This window comes from Erinaceus europaeus, chromosome 2 (assembly GCF_950295315.1).
Source record: "Erinaceus europaeus chromosome 2, mEriEur2.1, whole genome shotgun sequence".
In the NCBI taxonomy this organism is placed as follows: Eukaryota; Metazoa; Chordata; class Mammalia; order Eulipotyphla; family Erinaceidae; genus Erinaceus; species Erinaceus europaeus.
Window position 1 is genome coordinate 198013675 of NC_080163.1, and position 19960 is coordinate 198033634.

Here is a 19960-nt window from a genome sequence, read left to right on the forward strand (position 1 = left end):
GAATCATAGAGAGGAATTTCTATTATTTTTAATATTTTGTTTATTTATTGGATAGAGACAGAGAGACATTGAGAGGGGTGGGAAAGATAGTGAGGGAAAAAGAGAGAGAGAGAGAGAGAGAGAAAGAGAGAGACCTGCATCACTGCTTCACCACTTGAGAAGCTTTCCCCTTGCAGGTGGGAACCAGAGGCTTGAACCTTGGTCCTTACATGTTGTAACATGGGCGCTCAACCAGGTGCGTCACCACCCGGCCCCCAGGGAGGAACTTCTATCATTTCTCCAGCATCAGCCTACATCCACCACTCCTCGTTTACCAGACCAAGACAGAGCTCCTAGGAGAGACTCAAAGAGAGGGAGCAGGTGGTGGCACACCCAGCTGAGTGCAGTGTCGCCATGCACAGAGACTCAAAGATAAAACGAGGCATTGAAATGTGAAACACTTGGAGAAGAGAGAAAAAGATGCTTCCTATTATCCGGTATAGTTTTTGTGGCTTTCTGGAACCAGAGGAAACCAAGGTAACCGTCAAAGTACCAGTCTGACACTTCTGTCGGAAATTAGAGTCTTCTTTCTAACATAATGTGTTTTCCTGACTGTGCCCCAGATTCTAAGGCAGTGACTCCAAACTCTGGAGAATAGAATACAGAGTTGGGAGACTAGTAAAATTCCCCAGAAATGACTGAGCAGGTCTGGTTTGGTCCTAAGAAGGGTGTTCTTTTGGCCAGGGAACCCAGGTTAATTCTGAGAGCTGTTGGGGATAGAGCTTGACTCTGAAAACTGTTTGTGTATACCCATGTTCATAGCAACACAGTCTGTAACAGCCAAAACCTGGAAGCAACCCAGGTGTCCAACAACAGATGAGTGGCTGAGTGAGTTGTGGTCTATATACACAGTGGAATACTACTCAGCTATTTAAAATAGTGACTTCACCGTTTTCAGCCCATCTTGGGTGGTGCTTGAAGAAATCATGTGACGTGAAGTCAGTCAGAAACAGAAGGATGGATATGGGATGATATCATTCACAGGCAAAAGTTAAAAAAAAAAAAAAAAAAAAAAGATCAGAAGAGAAAACACTCAGCAGAACCTGGACTGGAGTTGGTGTATTGCACCAAAGGAAAAGGCTCTGGGGTGGGTGGGGGGGAAGAGTACAGGTCCTGGAAAAGGATGACAGAGGACCTAATGGTGGTTGCATTGCTATGTGGAAAACTGGGAAATGTTATGCATGTGCAAACTATTGCATTTACTGTCGACTATAAAACATTAATCCCCCAATAAAGGAAAAATAAATTTAAAAAAAAGAGCTTTGGAGATTAGTATCTAGTGATCAGGTACAAATGGAACTAGCATGAAAACAAACTAACGTCATAAAGATGGATGGAAAGAAAGGGCTAACACAGAAAGAGAAATCCTGGGGGTTGGGGTCCAGGCAGTGGCGCACCTGCTTAAGTGCGCACATTACAGAGCCTAAGGGCCCAGGTTCACTGCCCTAGTCACCACTTGCAGGGGCAAAGCTTCACAAGTGGTAAAGCAGGGCTGCAGTTGTCTCTCTCTCTTCCTCTCTATCTCCCCCTCTCAATTCCTCTGTCTCTATCCAACAATAAATAAATAAATATATTTTTTAAAGTTCGCCTTCAAAAAGGAAAGAAAGATCCCAGGTCACCAAATTTCAAGGACTGTGATCTCAAGTCAAAAACACAGTTTCTCAGACAGATGGTCATTTTAAATACCTTTCGCGGCACAGAATTGCTGTCTTCAGGCAACACAGGCTATTTTAGGTCATAAATTAGGGTAACAAGGTGACTCATAAGTTATTGGGGAAATTGAAGAAATTAGGCTGTTATTCACAGTGCTATATGAGCCGCACTTAATTCAAAGGCAATGACAGCAAGACTGAAAATTCAAATGTTGAATCTGCTACCTGATTCCACTTTTCCATATTTTTTTTTTAGGCTGGATTTTCAGATTGGTGGATGTAAAAATAAACCTTTTCACCTGGGGCCAGGCGGTGGCACACCTGGTTGAGTGCACGTGTTACAATATGCAAGGACCCAGATTCAAGCCCCTGGTCCCCACCTGCAGGGGGAAATCCTTGTGAGTGGTGAAGCAGGGCTGCAGGTGTCTCTCTGTCTCTCTGTCTCTCTCCCTCTCCACTCTAGATTTCGGGCTGTCTCTATCCAATAAATGAATAAAAATAATAAAAAATTATTAAAAAGAAACTTTTTATTAGTGATTTCATATTGATGTACAAAATTACAAGATAATGAGAGTACAACTCCACCCCGTTACCACCACCAGACTTCTGGATCCCCAATCCCTCCACTGGAAGCTACAGCAGTTCTCTTAAGGTTGCAATAGGAGTTAACTATTATTTATACAACTATCTGTCTGGATTTGTATATAGTTGCCTATTTTTAAAAAATATTTTACTTAGTTATTATTGGATAGAGACAGAGAGAAATTGAGAGGGGAGGGAGACAGTGAGGGAGAAAGACAGAGAGACACCTGCAGCCCTGCTTCACCTCTTGTGAAGATTCCCCACTGCAGGTGGGGACCAGGGGCTTGAACTGGGGTCCTTGCGTACTGTGATGTGTGCACACAACCAGGTGTGCCACTGCCTGACCCCATTTGCCCATTTTTAAGGTCCTATCTTCTCCTTTCTAAAAGAATTTACCTTAAAAACAAACAAAAAAGCTTTTTCACCGGTCTCTTAGTCACTTTCCTTGCTTCCTTCCTTCCTTTCTCCCCCTTTCTTTCTTTCTTTCATTTCCAGAGTTATTGCTGGAGTTTGAATCCACTGCTCCTGCAGCTATTTTTTTCTTTGTTTTGATAGGAGAGAGAGGAATTGAGAAAGAGGGGGCAGAGAGAGAGAGAGAAGGAGAGAGAAAGATAGACACCTGCAGAACTGCTTCACTGCTTGTGAAGCAACACCCCCCCCCCCCCCTGCAAGCTGGGAGCCAGAGGCTCAAACCAGGATCCTGGCGTGGGTCTTTATGGTTTGTAATATATGCTCATCCCAGTGTGCTACTGCCCGGCCCCCTCTCAATCACATTTCAAATGTGTAAGTTTTCTATCACACCTCTGCCACCACTACTTTAATCCTTCTCTCTAGACAGCAGGGAGTAAATGCCAGGAAAATGTACATAACCTAGACATTTTGCAATACTTGTGAATTGTTTAAAATAATGGTCTAGAGGGCCGGGTGGTGACACACCTGGTTGAGCACATGTATTACAATGCACAAGGACCCAGGTTCAAGCCCCTGTCCCACCTGCAGGAGGAAAGCTTTGCGAGTGGTGAAGTAGTGCTGCAGGTGTCTCTCTGCCTCTCTCCCTCTCTATCATCCTCTTATCTGGCTGTCTCTAGCCAATAAATAAAAATAAAAAAATTTTTAAAAATAGTGGTCTAGATCAAAATGTATTCCATGAATGTGAGGGTGCCTCTAAGGCCAGTTTATCACACTACTCTCCTGAAAATAGCAGTGCTTGTATCTTAATCTTTACACAGCTATCCTGTCAAAGGAGAATAGTCATTAAACTATTTGTGTCCTTATTAAAAATTTTTTTTGCCTCCAGGGTTATCGCTGGGGATCAGTGCCTGCACTATGAATCCACTGCTCCTAGAGCCCATCTTTTTTTTCCCCATTTTGTTGCCCTTGTTATTGTTATTGTTGCCATTGCTACTGTTATTGGATAGGACAAGGAGAAATAGAGAGAGGAGGGGAAGACACAGAGGGGGGAGAGAAAGATAGACACCTGCAGACCGGCTTCACCTCTTGGAAAGCAATCTGGGGGCTCGAACCAGGATCCTTATACTGGTCCTTGTGCTTTGCGTCATGTGCGCTTAACCCACGGTACTACTGCCCAGCCCCTATTAAACATTTTTTTTAAAGATTTACTTCTTGTTAACAGGCCAGAAAACTGCTCAGTTCTGGTATATGGTGATGCCAAGGATTGAACCTGGGACCTCTGGGGTCTTAGGCCTGCAAGTGCCAAGTCGGAAAGACCCTTCACAGGGACCCTGATGTGTCCTTTCCTCCAGGATTCCAGTTCAGAATTCAAGTAGGGCCCATGGCATCTTCTGCACTGAACCACCACGAGCATATCACACCCCTGGGAAATCAACATGTGAAATAACAGGGACTTCAGAAAACCTTGCGTTCGGCTTCTGTCATGGCTTCTCCGCTGGATATGAATCCATCCCCCGAGCCTGTTTCTGTCTTTCCCTAGTGGGGCGGGGCTCTGGAGAGGTGGGGTTCCAGGACACATTGGTGAGCTTGTCTGCCCCTGGAAGTCAGATTGTACTCCCAGAGGAATAAAGAATAGGAAAGCTTCCGATGGAGGGAGGGGATGGGATACGGAACTCTGGTGGTGGGAATTGTATGGAATTGTACCCCTCTTATCCTACGGTCTAACCGGTCATTATTAAATCAAGAAGAAGAAGAAGAAGAAGGAGAAGGAGAAGGAGAAGGAGAAGGAGAAGGAGAAGGAGAAGGAGAAGGAGAAGGAGAAGGAGAAGGAAGAAGGAAGAAGGAAGAAGAAGAAGAAGAAGAAGAAGAAGAAGAAGAAGAAGAAGAAGAAGAAGAAATCTGCATGATAAAAAAATTGGATTCAAAGCAAAAGGTTTCCATGAATACATTCACATCACTGCTCTCTGAGTTATTTTTCCCCTGGACACTGAAGAGTAGACAATAGTAAATAACTCCGTTCTTCTTCTCTCTCTCCTTCTCCCTTCCCCTTCCTTTTTCTCTCCCTCTTACTGTTTCCAAAGCCCCTTTGTGTCCCAGCTTGAGGAAGAGACATGCAATGACAGCTGACCAAGAGGTGACACCCTGGCCCCACTGGTTGTCCCTCCTGTTCTCCTGCTGAGAAGCAAGTCTGCAGAGCAGACACCTCAGCCCAGGTTCCTCTGTGACTACGGCATGGGACAGAAACACAGTCACTCCCTCATCATTGCTGAACACAGAAAGAGCAGTGACACTGCCCAATATAAAAAATGCCACACACACACACACACACACAAACACACACACCTGTTTGAGGGAGAGACCACTGCTTTTCTACTTTTCCCCCACCCAAGCTCCATCCAGTCTGTCCTGCCAGGAAGCCCCCTACTACCTGTGACCCGCCCCTACCCCACACACATACCCAAGTCACTTATCCTGAGTCCCGGTTCCTTGAGTTCTTTCTTTTTTAAAAAAAAAATATTTTTTTAAATTATTTATTTATTCCATTTTGTTGCCCTTGCTGTTTTATTGTTGTAGTCATCATTGATGTCATTGTTGTTGGATAGGACAGAGAGAGAGAAATGGAGAGAGGAGGGGAAGACAGAGAGGGGGAGAGAAAGATAGACACCTGCAGACCTGCTTCACCGCCTGTGAAGCGACTCCCTTGCAGGTGGGGAGCCGGGGGCTTGAACTGGGATCCTTATACTGGTCCTCGTGCTTTGCGCCACCTGCACTTAACCCGCTGCGCTACAGCCTGACTCCCCATTGAGTTTTTTCTAACATCCAGTTACTCAAACACCCATGGAAGTGCCCTCACCCTCACACCAAGGAATCTTAACTCTGACATGCCCACCGGTAGGTATGTCTGTGTTTGACTCCTTAGGGTATATCCCCAGGCAAGGAAAAGGCCAACAGACATATGAAAAAATGCTCCAAGTCACTGACTATCAGGGAAATGCAAATAAAAGACAACAATGACATGTTACTTCTCTCCTGTGAGAATGTCAGACATCAGAAAGGATGGTAACAACAAATGCTGGAGAGGTTGTGGGGACTGCTGATGGGGATGTCAATGGATCCAACCGTGGTGGAGAGCAGTCTGGAGAACTCTCAGAAGGCTAGAAGTGGTCCTGCCCTGCCTTTCTCCCTTCTTATCTCCGTCTGTTCTGCCTTCTCTCTGATTAAAAGGTGTAACAGCTGGGCCCAGGAAGTTTCTCAGCAATAGTGTATAGGAGTGGAGCTCTGGATTCACATCACTCAGTGTCACATACACAAAAAAGAAGCCAGGAAGGACTTCTGTCTTCAATGATCTCGCTGCAAATCTGATAGTAAAGAACTAAAGCAGTTACAGCTGCATTATTCACAATAGCCAAACAATGGAAGCAGCCTAAACGCCCACCAACAGATGACTCGATAATGAAGTTATGGGCGGGGGTGGGGGTCGGGTGGTAGCGCAGCGGGTTAAGCGCAGGTGGCACAAAGCTCAAGGACCATTGTAAGGATCTGGGTTTGAGCCCCCGGCTTCCCACCTACAGGGGAGTCGCTTCACAGGCGGTGAAGCAGGTCTGCAGGTGTCTCTCTTTCTCTTCCCCCTCTCTGTCTTCCCCTCCTCTCTCCATTTCTCTCTGTCCTATTCAGCAACAACAATGAAAACAATAATAATAACGACAACAACAAGGCAACAAAATGGGAAAAATGGCCTCTAGAAGCAGTGGAATTATAGTGCAGGCACCAAGCCCCAGCAATAACCCTGGAGGCAAAAAAAAAAAAAAAAAGAAAGAAAGAAAGAAGAAGTTATGGGATCTATATTCCATAGAACTCTACTCTGCAATCCAAAAAGATAATGGATGGAACTGGAGGCGAAGATACTTAGCAAAATAAGTAAAGAAATGAAAGACAACTACCGGATGGCTTCACTCCTACGGGGAAACTAAAGAACTTATTCACATGAAGTTGAAAAAACAAAACGAAACAGAAGTAAGCATATGTTTTGTAAGACTTGAAAATGGGGTGGGGAGGAGTATGTTCTCCATCTTGTAATTTCACCTGGTGGGTTTTGTGTCTTTGCGTCCCATACTGCAGAAAAATGGCTGCCGAGGGTAGAGGACCAACGAGAGAACAGGGCTCTCCTGCTTGCCCTGAACTAGAGGTAGAGGCAGGTCCTCAAAAACTTAAGATTCAGCATGTTTGGTCAAGGCTCACAGGAAGTCCCATGGTCCACCATCCCAGGTGCTTTCATTGCATCTAACAGTGAAATCAGCATGACACTGGGGAGAAGCAGGTAGCAGCATGGAGTGCTGTGGTGTGGGCTTTGCTCCAGTCCCCACTCTCATGCTTCTTAGGGGTGTTTATCTCCTGGTGATTATCTCCTCCTCAAAGCACAGTTAATGATCTGCTTTCTACATATCAGCCATGCACATTTCCTGCTGTGCAAAATGATGTGAGGTGGGTCCCTGAAGATCCAGAGTAGCTTTATCTAAACCTCAGTACTCTGCGTGAGAGTGAGACTTGCCAATTATAGGACACAAGTTCTGACAATTTCAGAAATGACTATGGCGGCACAGTGGCTGGCTAACCTTGATTTCCAAGCATGAGGTCCTGAGTTCAATTCCTGGCATTTCATAGCCCAGAGTTATGTTCTGCTTAGTGTTCTTTCTCTCTCTCTCTCTCTCTCTCTCTCTCTCCCTCCCTCCCTCCATCCCTCCCTCCCTCTCTCCCTCGTTCCCTCACTCTCATTTATAAATAAGTAAATATATCTAAAAAATGGCAACTTGGGCACTGGGTGGTGGTATACCCTGTTACATTACTAAGCTCAAGGACTGGGTTTCAAGCCCCTGGATCCCCACCTGCAGGGAACACTTAAAAAACTAGATTCTGACCCAAGAATTTCATGCATAATATTCCTGACCCTCACAAGATACCAAAGGTAGGTACAGCTATTCACATTTTACACACAAGAACCTAGACTAGAGAAAATACACGATTTGTTCCAGACACATTGTATGAAAGGAGAGAGCGAAGAATCAGTGCTAGAGAGAACTGTTTAGACAAGCTGGAGGGGTGTGTGTTTTCCTTTTAGATGACATTATTATTATTATCATCATCATCATGACCATCATTATTTTAGATATAGACAGAGAGAGACAGAGAGAGAAAGAGAGAGAGAGGGGGAGAAGGAGAGGGAGAGAAATAGAGAGAGAGAGAGGGAGAGGGAGAGGGAGAGGGGGAGAGGCGGAGAGAGGGAGAGAGAGAGAGGGAGGGAGAGGAAGAGGGAGAAAGGGGGGGAGAGAGAGAGAGGGAGAGGGAGAGAGGGGGAGAGAGAGAGAGAGAGAGAGAGAGAGAGAGCCTGAAGCACTAAAACGTCCTTCAGTGTGGGGGGGGGCAGGCTCAAACATGGGTCACTCGCATGGCAAAGCAGTACAGTGGATTGTCCAAGTGAGTTATTTTGCCAATCTTACATAATATTTTTAACACTCTCTCTTCACTGTTTCAGCAGCTCATATAATCTGTACATGCGCACACACAAACACACTTTTTTTTTGCCTCCAGGGTTATTGCTGGGGCTCGATGCGCACTGTACACGAATCCACTGCTCCTTTTTTTTTTTTTTGATAGGACAGAGAGAAATTGAGAGGGGAGGGGAAGATAGAGAAGGAGAGAAAAAGACAGACACCTGCAGGTCTGCTCCACCATTAGTGAAGCGAGCCCCCTGCAGGTGGGGATCCTGGGGCTTGAACCGGGATCCTCGTGCAGGTCCTTGCACTGTGTACTATGTGTGCTTAACCCAGTGCACTACTGCCTGTGTGCCCCCGACACATACATTTAATAGTTACTATCAGTCACTTCTTTTTTGACTTCAAGTTCAGGAAATAAGTTACCCCTCAACAAGTCAGAGCTTAAACTGTGATAGCTACTCCATGGGATTGATTCTGTCTTCTCTTCCCTCTTTTGTTTCCCCCCCCCCCCAAGCTACCTGAAGATGGCTTTCATCACCTGAATTTCTTAGCATCACTCAGAGGTTCCAGCCACCCTCATACACACACACACCCTTTTCAGGGGGGGGGGCGTGTTTTAGTATATTGTTTCTCAGGTAGCCCAGATATGCCAAAGTGAGAAGCAGAGGACTCTCAAATAATATTACGGATCCAAGCCAAGCCCCCCCCCCCCGTTTTTCATTTCCTCTACCTCTTGTTTTTTCTGTCTTCCATTTCTTCCTCCTCTTCCCCACCCCCACCACACCCTCCCCCAATTCTGAGCAAGTAGCTAGGAAAACGCCCAGGAGGGGTGGGTGGGGCTTCGGAAGCCTCAGGTACACCAGGAGATTCTGCCAGCAGGACGTCTGTCAGACTGCCTGCTTTCTCCATACTGTTATTAAAATGCTGTCATATGTGGGCCTACCTATTTTTATCTCGTCACTTGGCACCCGACAAATACGCTAATCCCGCCTGTGTTTGTGAGTACAGTGATCTCTTCGGCATCTGCGGTCTAGGATGATGATGATGATGATGTTCAGGTTTTTAGGATGAAGGTTTTGGATGGAGAGGGACAGAACATATCAGAGTTAAGAGCCTCTTGAAACACAATGAATGTCATCATTACCAACATGCCACGGTGGGGTTTTGTTTTGTTTTGTTAATCTGCACTTGCAAAATCTCAAAATGCCAGGCACCAGGGTGGGAGGAGGAGTCCATTTGTATGAGAATTGCAGGCTCTGTTACCTGCCCCCCCCCCACTACGGTTGTGTTGGGAAATGAAACAAGTTGATTTTAGGAGAAGTGATTCGGAGAGAACAAGCAGAGGTGGGGCTGGGAGGCGGCAACAGTTGAACAGCAAGGGTCAGGCCATAAAGAGGAAAAAAAAACAAAAACGCTTGCCTCCTTGGGTGGGGTCACACACCGCCTCCCGTGCTGCCAGCCACCCCCTACGCCCCCCCCAAAAAGAATCCTGGATGTGGTAGGTATGTGTTGGGGGTTTCTCGAGGTATCCCCAAGGCCGGCTCTGTACCCCTAGCAACCCCGCCCCATCCTGTGTGTTGCTGTTTGTCACAGCCCAGAAGCCAGCAGCCAGCAGTCCTGGGGACAGGGAGGGGGGGTGGTCACTGCAGAGGCCTCCCCTTCCTGGGGAGGTTGGGGGTGCCACCGAAGCCTGGGTCCTCCTGAGACAGCTGCCCAGGCCTCTCGGGACATGCGCGCTGGCCACGTAACACTCAGGGGTGTTGGGCATCCCCAGAGCAGCAACCCGCCAGCACACCTGTGTCATGGGTGCCCCACCCCACCATGTCCCCTTTCTTTGTAAAGACTCTGGTTCTACAAAGAGGACCCACTGAGAACAGCCCAGAACACTGCACTGGAGGGTGGGCTGGCCCCCAAGCCGGAGCATTGCTGTGCACACTCAGAAGGCCTTTTCTGGTGGCGGGGGTTCAGCCTGGCCATTCTCAATAGCATGTTTCCAGGAGCAGAGCTTCTGGAAGGTGGTTGACCACACACACACACACACACACACACACACACACACACACACACCAGCCCTTTACCTTCTTGGGCCTCTTCCTCCTCTGGCTGCCACCGCTGAACTTCTCCCCGTCGCTCCTCTGAGCTGCTTCCTCGCTCATCATCTCCAGGCATCTGCCAAGTCGGCGGCTCTGCCATGAAGCCCGGCCGGCGCCAACCACGAGCCAGTGAGAGAGCGAGCAAGCGAGCACTGGCAGGAGGCGGGCGGGCGGGAGGAGGCACTGGCTGGGGAAGGGGCGCAGGGAGGAGGGAGGGGAGGGTGGTGTTGCCATGGCAGCAGCTGCCACAACTGTTTATCTGGCGGCATTGTTACTTCTGATTCCACCAATTAGCGGGCCAGGGACCAGCCACGGGAAGAAAGGCTGGCGGAAAAGAATGCCCAGAGGGTTGGGGTGGGAGCCTCTGCTGGGTGGGCTGGGACACTCCCTCCATTCCAAGGGCCCAGAGTGGGCTTCCTCTAGGTACTCCAGGTCACCCCAGAAAGGGGGCATGGACAGAAAGAGCAAACGGCCAAGCTGGGAGGGTTATTTTAGGGGGTGGAGAGGCTGCTGTGGATAGAGGGAAGGAGATCTATGGGTCAGGGAGGAAGGTGTGCAGACCCTAATCGCTTCATTCACTTGACGGCCAAGGTTGAACCTCCCCGACCTCTCCTCTCCTAGAGCCTCGAGGGGCTGCAGGAAGCCCAACAGCCAGGCAAACACAGACCACTCCCTCTCTGCACGTTTCTCACCGGAGAACCTGTGAGACCAGCATTCACAAACCACAACTGTGCATCAGCTAATGGGAGCGTTATCCCAGGGTCGTGTGTGTGTGTGTGTGTGTGTGTGTGTGTGTGTGTGTGTGTGTGTGTGTGTGTTTGGGTAGATAGGAGACCACTCAGTCTCCTAGCACTGAATTTCCTGGTGTGTGTGTGTGTGAGTGTATGTGTGTGTTAGGGTAGATAGGAGACCACTCAGTCTCCTAGCACTGAATTTCCTGGCGCCAGAGTTGGGCGGTGGCACACAAGGTTGAGCACACATGTTACCATGCATACCAAGTTCAAGCCCCCAGGTCTCCACCGGCAGGTGGGAAGCTTCAAAAGTGGTGAAGCAGATCCACAGGTGTCTCTCTTTCTCCCTCCCTCCCTCCCTCTATTTTCTCTCTCAACTTCCCTCAGTTTCTAGTCAATAAGTAATCAGTACATTGGTTAATTAAATATTTGAATTTACCAGCTCCGAGAATGACGGAAGGGTACAGGCAACGTAGCTAACCAACACGTACAGAGTATTTCAGTGAGACATAGGGGTAGCTCGAGCATAAGGAAGTCGTGGGGTAGGGCAGTCAGGCACACAGAGTATGTAACACAAGGACCCACAAAAGGATCCAGGTTTGAGCCCCAGATTCCCCCCTGCTGTGGGGATGCCTCACAAGCAGCAAAGCAGGTCTGCAGGTGTCTGTCTTTCTCTCTCTCCCTCTCTCTCCCTCCCCCTCCTCTCTCCATTTCTCTCTGTCCTATCCGATACTTTTTTTTAAAAAGTGGGCACCAGGAGCAATGAATCTGTAGTGTTCGCACTAAGTAACACTGGAGGCAAAAAAAGAGTGGGGGAAGAAAGATAAAGAAAGATAAAGAGGGGGTCAGGCGGTGGCACAGTGGGTTGAGCACACGTGGTGCAAAGCGCAGGGACCGGCATTAGGATCCCGGTTTGAGCCCCCGGCTCCCCACCTGCAAGGGAGTCGCTTCACAGGCAGTGAAGCAGGTCTGCAGGTGTCTGTCTTTCTCTCGCCCTCTCTGTCTTCCCCTCCTCTCTCCATTTCTCTCTGTCCTATCCAACAACGAACAACATCAACAATGGTAATAATAATAACTACAACGAGGCTACAACAACAAGGGCAACAAAAGGGGGAAAAAATGGCCTCCAGGTGCGGTGGATTCATGGTGCAGGTACCAACCCCAGCAATAACCCTGGAGGAAAAAAAAAAGAAAGATAAAGAAAGAAAGAAAAAGAAAGAAAGAAAGAAAGAAAGAAAGAAAGGAGTCAGGCGGTAGTGCAGCGGATTAAGCGCAGGTGGTGTAAAGTGTAAGGACTGGCATAAGGGTCCTGGTTCAAGCCCCCAGCTCCCCACCTGCAAGGGGGTTGTTTCACAGGCGGTAAAGCAGGTCTGCAGGTGTCTGTCTTTCTCTCCCCTGTCTTCCCCTCCTCTCTCCATTTCTATCTGTCCTATCCAATAGCAACGACATCAACAACAACAACAATAGCTACAACAACAATAAAAAACAAGGGCAACAAAAAAGGGAATACAGGTCCATGAAGGATGATAAATGACATAGTGGGGGTTGTATTGTTAAATGGGAGACTGGGGAATGTTATGCATGTACAAACTATTGTATTTACTGTTGAAAGTAAAACATTAATTCCCCAATAAAGAAATACATTTTTTAAAATGCAAATAAATAAAATATTTTTTAATTTAAAAAAGGGAATAAATATTTAAAAAAAGAAAGAAAGAAGAAATTCATGGCATTGCATTTTATATCTAAGCCTAGAAATCTGTTCAGTTCCATGCTCTCTGCCGATGGATGCTCTCACAAAAGGAACAGCATCCATTCTCATAGCTCTGCAACATCAAGGCAGCAAGGCTTGGTGTTGTAGCAAGAAGCCCTGTAGCATCTCGGAGGCACTGGTGGCCACAGTTGTGTGTTCTGTCATGTGAAGGTGTGGATGTGCCCAGACCTCACATGTTCTATATCCAAACCCACGTTACCTGCCAAGCACGCATCCTAATTCCTAGAAAACAAGCCCAGGGAAAACACAGACAACTCAGATGCAAAAATAGAGTCGGGATTAAACCAATGAGATAATATGTATAAATATACTTTGAAAATTGAGGGTGGTTATGCAATGAGATGGGCGACAGATGCTAGTTCACTGGAGATGCCAAGGAATGCTCTCTAGAAATTGAAAAATTCAGCCCCCGAACTGCTCAGAAGGGGCGGTGGTGGTGATGGCGGCAGCGGTGGTAAGGCACCCAGTAGAGTGCACATGTTACTGTACACAAGGACTCAGGTTCAAGCCTCTGGTCTCCACCTACAGGAGGGAAAGCTTCACGAGTGGTGAAGCAGGCCAATAGTTGTCTCTCTCCCTATCTCCTTCCCCTCTTCCCCTCTCAATTTTCTTGTCTCTATCCAATAAATAAGATGATTTTTAAAAGAACATAAAAAAAAAGAGTTCACTCTACTGGGTAAGTTATCTCCCAGTCCCAAGAAACAATTTTTTTAAATAATGGATGTTTTTTTACAAATATTTTTATTCATTTATTATTGGATAGAGACAGAGAGAAATTGAGAGGGGGAGCAGGAATAGAGGGAAAGAGACAGAGAGACACCTGCGGCCTTGCTTCAACACTCATGAAGCTTCCCCTCCCTGCAGGTGGGGGACCAGGGGTTTGACCAGGGTCACTGGACATTGTACCATGTCCGCTTAACCAGGAGCACCACCATCCTGCCCCGAGTGAACTCTTCTTCATGCCAGAGACCCTGGGTCAGAGCAGTGTGCCACAGGGAGGCACCATGGACAGCACCAGATGGGGCTACACCATAGCCTGTGGAACAGTGCTATGGTGTCCTCCTGCCTCCTGCCCTCCCGGCCCACCCCCCCTTTTTTAAATCAGAACACTGCTCATCTCTTGCTTACGGTAGTACGGTGGATTGAACCTGGGACTTTGGAGCCTCAGGCACGAGAGTCTCTTTGGAGAAATATTATGCTATCTACTCCTAACTTCTCTCTCTCACCACTCCCTCCCTCACTAAAAAATCATATAGAATGAAAACACTGATGGGGGGGGCATTCTGTGGGGAACACACACACACACATGCACACACACACACACGGCTATGAGTTCATTTCCTGGCACTGAAAAAAGAAATAGGTTCTTACATGAGAATGACAAAATTTGGAGATGATCCTTCCAGGAGATTCATCAAGAAGAGCTCACCTCCTCCTCCTCCTCTCCCACTACGGTTGGGACCATTCTCTTTCTGCCTGCCCTAACATCTCTGCCGATCCCCCCCTCTCCATCCACTCGAGCAGAAGCAACAGGCCGGAGAGGCCTTGCATTCACAGCAGCACTGGACCTCGTCTTTTCCTCCAGAAAAGAAGTCTAGAAAGCCAGCTCCCATTGTCAGAGCCTTCACCAGACCCCCTCCCTGCAAATGCCCTTCCCACTCTGCCCCCGCCCCCCCCCCCCACCAGCCCTGTCCAGATCCGACCAATCTTAGGACTTGTCTCGGCATGAATTCACTTACTCAACAACAAACCTGGACTGGGTGCCTGCAGGTGCCAAGAGCCAGGCACCAGGGAGACATATTCCCCAACCACCCGGAGAAGGGTGGTGAACAAAACAGGCCACAGTTGTGCAATCTTTGTGCTTATATTCTAACCAGAGCAGCGGGCAGTGAGCTCAAGGAGGAGCAGTGAGAAAAGTACGCTCAGGAGGGATGAAGACTGGTGTCGTTTGAGAAAAGGTAGCAAGAAACACCGTCCAGAAACGAGAAGAATGTCAGGGGCAGGGGCTGGGTGGTGGTGCACCCAGTTAAGTGCACACAGTACTAAGTGCAAGGATCCATGTTCGCGCCCCTGGCTCCCCACCTTCAGGGAGTTTGCTTCAGGTCTGCAGGTGTCTCTCTCTCTCTCTCTCTACCTCAATTTTTCTGTACTACCTAATAAAATGGAAAAAATGGCCACCAGGAGCAGTGGATTTGTAGTGCGGACACCAAGCCCCAGCAATGACCCTGGAGGCAAAAGGGGGGAGGGGTGGGGGGGTGGCACACTTGGTTGAGAGCACATGTTATAGTGTGCAAGGACCCGGGTTCAAGCCCCCGGACCCCACCTGCAAGGGGAAAGCTTTTCGAGTGGTGAAGTTAGGCTGCAGGTGTCTCTCTCTCTCTTTCTCCCTCCCTATCACCCCCTTCCCTCTCGATTTCTGGCTGTCTCTATCCAATAAATAAATAAAGATTTTAAAAAATTTCTAAAAAATAAAAAACTATCAAGGATCAGGCCAGGCAATTATCCAAAGGAAAAATATTCTAGACACAGAGAATGGCCACTCAAAGAAAGTAAGCAACATCTTTGGCAGGTACAGCAGGAAAACCAGCAGCACCAAAAAGAGAGAAGCAGCCACATGGACAGACAAGATGCCCCACTAGCAGGATGAGGCTTATCTGGAGTCAGAATATGTCTCCTCCCACCATGCCACCCCCACTGCCTGCCTCACTCAGTGGGTGCAGTAAGCCCTTCACAGGAACCTCACTGTTGTCCTCTGCAGTATAAATCCTGAACAAGTGCACTTTGCTCTTTGTTACTCCTGTACCATCACTCTCTCTAGCCACCTCCAAACACAAAGCACATAGCTCTAAGTACTCTGTGTCTGATCTTACATCTTCACCAAGAGCTCTGTCCTTTTTTTTTTTTAGTATTTATTTATTTATTCCCTTTTGTTGCCCTTGTTGTTTTTTTGCCCTTGATGTTGTTATTGATGTCATCATTGTTGGATAGGACAGAGAGAAATGGAGAGAGGAGGGGAAGACAGAGAGGGGGAGAGAAAGACAGACATCCGCAGACCTGCTTCACTGCCTGTGGAGCGACTCCTCTGCAGGTGGGGAGCCGGGGGCTAGAACTGGTATCCTAGGGGAGTCGGGCTGTAGCGCAGCGGGTTAAGCGCAGGTGGCGCGAAGCACAAGGACCGGCATAAGGATCCCGGTTCGAACCCCGGCTCCCCCACCTGCAGCGGAGTCGCTTCACAGGTGGTGAAGCAGGTCTGCAGGTGTCTATCTCTCTCTCTCCCTCTCTGTCTTCCCCTCCTCTCTCCATTTCTCTCTGTCCTATCCAACAATGACGACAACAACAATAATAACTACAATAATAAAAAACAACAAGGGCAAGAAAAGGGATTAAATAAATAAAATAAAAAATATTTAAAAAAAAAAAAAAAAAGAACTGGTATCCTTACACCGGCCCTTGCACCTGAGCTCTGTCCTCTTAACTGCTTGAGGTATACCATCTTTTTATTTTATTTTTATTTATTTATTTTGGATAGAGACAGACATTAAGAGGAATGGGGAAGAAAGGGAGAGGGAGGGAGGGAGGGAGGGAGGGAGGGAGAGAGAGAGAGAGAGAGAGAGAGAGAGAGAGAGATTCCTGCAGCCTTGCTTTACAGCTGCTGAAACTTCCCCCCAGCTCCTTGTAGGTGGGGCTGGGGGACTTGAACCCGAGTCCTTACAGTGCTGTAATGTGTGTGTTTCCTGTTTCTGTCTCGTCTTCTTTAAAATGTAGGCAACCCCCATCCTTCCCACAAACACTATGCCAGACTGCTGCAGATGCCAAGGTGGGCATTTAACATGAAAAACAAACACCGCAGCAGGTCCCCACACTAAACAGGTGCACACCTTGCTGTATCTGCTGTGGCATCAGCAGAAAAGTCATCTCCACAGAAAGAGCGCCTACGGTTGCTTAGGTGCTGTGATTGATCGGGTTCCTCCTTTTCTGTGCCTCTAATCAATTTCTCAGTGCTTCTGCCAGACACTCTTCACTTTCCAGTTGCATGGTCCAGCTTTTACTTTTTTTTTTTGCCCCCAGGGTTATTGCTGGGACTCAGTAGCCTGCACTACAAGTCCACTGCACCTGATAGCCATTTTTTTTTGATAGAACAGAGAGAAATTGAGAGAGGAGAGGGAGATAGAAAGAGGAGACAAAAAGATAGATACGGGAGTTGGACGGTAGCGTAGCGGGTTAAGCACACACGTGGCGCAAAGCACAAGGACCGGCGTAAGGATCCCGGTTTGAGACCCCGGCTCCCCACCTGCAGGGGAGTCTCTTCACAAGCGGTGAAGCAGGTCTGCGGGTGTCTATCTTTCTCTCCTCCTGTCTGTCTTCCCCCCCCTCTCCATTTCTCTCTGTCCTATCCAACAATGAACGACATCAACAACAACAACAATAACCACAAGGCTACAATAACAAGGGCAACAAAAGGGGAAAGAAAATGGCCTCCAGGAGCTGTGGATTCATGCAGGCATCCAGCCCCAGCAATAACCCTGGAGGCAAAAAAAAAAAAAAAGATAGACACCTGCAGATCTGCTTCACCACTCCTGAAGCAGACCCCCCTACAGGTGGGGCGCAGGGACTTGAACCCGGATCCTTACATGGATTCTGTGCTTTGTACTTGGTGTGCTTAACCGGGTGTTCTGCCACCTGGTACTTTACTTTTTTTTTTATCTTATCTTTTGAGTGATGGAGGAGGGGAGAAAAGCAAGACCAGAGCACACCGGGTGTTCTGCCACCTGGTACTTTACTTTTTTTTTTATCTTATCTTTTGAGTGATGGAGGAGGGGAGAAAAGCAAGACCAGAGCACAGCTCTGGCATATGCAAGGCCAAGGAAAGAACCCAGGACCTCAGGCATGGAAGTCCTATACTCTATTTCTGAGCTGTCTCCCCAGCCCCTGAGGACTGTTTTTATGCAATGAAGAAACATTTTCAGGGCCAGACGGTGGTGCATCTGGTTAAGTGTTCACATTACAGTGCTCAAGGACTCAGGTTCAAACCCCTGTGTGACGTACAGGGGTAAAGCCTTATGAGTGGTGAAGCAGATTTGCAGGTGTCTCTCTGTCTCTTCCCCTCTCTCTATTTATCTGTCCCCTCTCAATTTGCCTGAGAGTCCAGTGCTTTATTCACTACGCCACCTCCCAGACCACCCTCTGAGTTTATATTTATTAGTAAGCTCTTACTATGTAAGTTTCACATGCCTTGGATCTTCTCTTTCTTTTTTTCCTTAAACTTTTAAAAACTTTTTTGTTATTTATTACTCGATAGAACAGAGAGACATTGATGGGGTGGGGGGAGAAGGGAGAGAGAGGGAGAGAGGGGGAGAAAGAAAGAGATCTATAGAATAGCTTCACTGCTCTGCCCACAAGCTTCCCCCTTGTGGGTGGCGACCGGGGGCTTGAACCCAGGTCCTTTTGCATGGTAATGTATGTGCTCAACCAGGTGCACCACTGCCTGGTCCCTTGGGTCTTCTTTTCGTTTGTGGACTTCCTGATCTCATGTCAAATAGGACTGAGAGACTGGAGTCACTGCAGTGAAAGTAGCAATGATGAGACTCTCTGTGCAAAGTACTCTGTAATCAACAGTTTTCAGCTCCCGGCCTGGAAGCTCTGAGATGTCCGCTCTGCTCACTCCCAGCATTATAACAACCTTCCTGGCATCAGGCACTTGGCTATTCCGTGGCCCTTGTTTGTTGTTGGTCTGTTTGCCTGTTTTGACCGGAACACTGCTGAACTCTGGTTTATGATGGAGCTGGGGGTCTGAACCTGGAGCTTCTGTGATTTTTCCCCCCCATGACACAGGGGAAAGGCTTTTATTGATTAGAGAATACATGACAGAAAGGAGGTACGAATTGGTTTGGGGTGTCCTGCCTAAGACATCAAGTTTAGTAAGTCACAGAGCTAAAGTTCTTTGTTTCCGAGCGCCACTGTCCTGTTGTTAAATCATGCCTGGCTTCAATGACAAACAGCCACTTAATAAAGTATGGTCAGGTGTTAGATGGTCTGAGGCTGAGATGGAAAAATACCAAGTAAGAAACTGGAGTGAGCAGGCACAAAGCCAGTCAGCTTTATTGGTGTATAAGCATATTTATTTATTTATTTATTTTGCATCCAGTCCCTGGAGCTCAGTGCCGGCTCTATGACTCCACTTCTGACGGACACTTTTTCCTTTTTTCCCCCTCATTTAATTGGATAGGACAGACAGAGATTGAGAGGATGAGAAGATAGAGAGGAGAGAGAGAGAGAGAGAGAGAGAGAGAGAGAGAGAGAGCCCAGCAGCCCTGCTTCACTACTCGTGAAGCATCCCCCCTGTAGGCAGATATTTAAGGGCTTGAACCTGGATCCTTGCATGAGTCTCTGCTCGTAGTACTATGTGTGCTTAACCAGGTGTGCCATCATCGGTCCTCCTATTGAGGTATTTTATAGGCAAGGAGATTATATTGATTTTCTTTTTTCTTTCTTTTTTTTTTTTTTAATGGCCATTGTGGGGTGAACAGAAACGTATATCGTACAGGCGTTTTCAAAAGAACTGGCATAAGACATGGAAAACAAAATAGGCGAGCAGCAATAACCAGCGTGATGCCAAGGGGAGCTTTTCTTGCCTCAAAGGGCAAGGCCTAGCATATATTGATTTTCATATGCCTGTTCTATTTACTTATAACCACTAGAAATAAGAGCTTCATGATGTCTGATGTGGAGTTCTTTTCTTATTGTGGCACTAGTGAGTGGAGTAAAGTTCTCTTAAGTAGAAGCAGCTATGTCTCCAAAATAAGGTTATCTTGCAAAAGTTCACTTGTGAGTCAGAACCGTTTGGCATTAAAAAAAAAAAAAAAGTTTTTCTCCAGAAACAACATGATGAATAAATGCTGAACACTCTCAAGTCCTCAAAAGTCTCTCTTGTTCAGTGATCACTGACAGAGAATTTTCACAATGAAGCAGATACTACACTACCTCATCAAACCTCTCTCTCTCCCTCTCTCTCTCTCTCTCTCTCTCTCTTCAAAAGATTTATTTATTAATGAGAAAAATAGAAGGAGTGAGAGAAAGAACCAGACATCACTTTGGTACATGTACTTCTGGGGGTCAAACTCAGGACCTCAAGCTTGAAAGTCCAATGCTTCAGCCACGGCACCCTCTCCTAGACCACTCTCTCCCC

At 47.4% G+C, this 19960-nt stretch overlaps 1 protein-coding gene across 3 annotated transcripts in view; it reads right to left on the minus strand.

The window, feature by feature from the left end:
• Positions 1-19960, minus strand: part of LOC132536851 (ankyrin-2-like) — a 328978-nt gene that overhangs the window by 130271 nt on the left and 178747 nt on the right. Inside the window, exon 1 of one of the 3 annotated variants that reach the window (XM_060186240.1) lies at positions 10255-10445. The exons of the other annotated variants lie outside the window; for them this stretch is intronic. Within the exon in view, the coding sequence (XP_060042223.1) occupies positions 10255-10335 (81 nt within the window). The 5' untranslated portion in view covers positions 10336-10445. Of the gene's footprint in view, positions 1-10254; positions 10446-19960 lie in introns of those variants that run through there. 3 annotated transcript variants of the gene reach the window in all.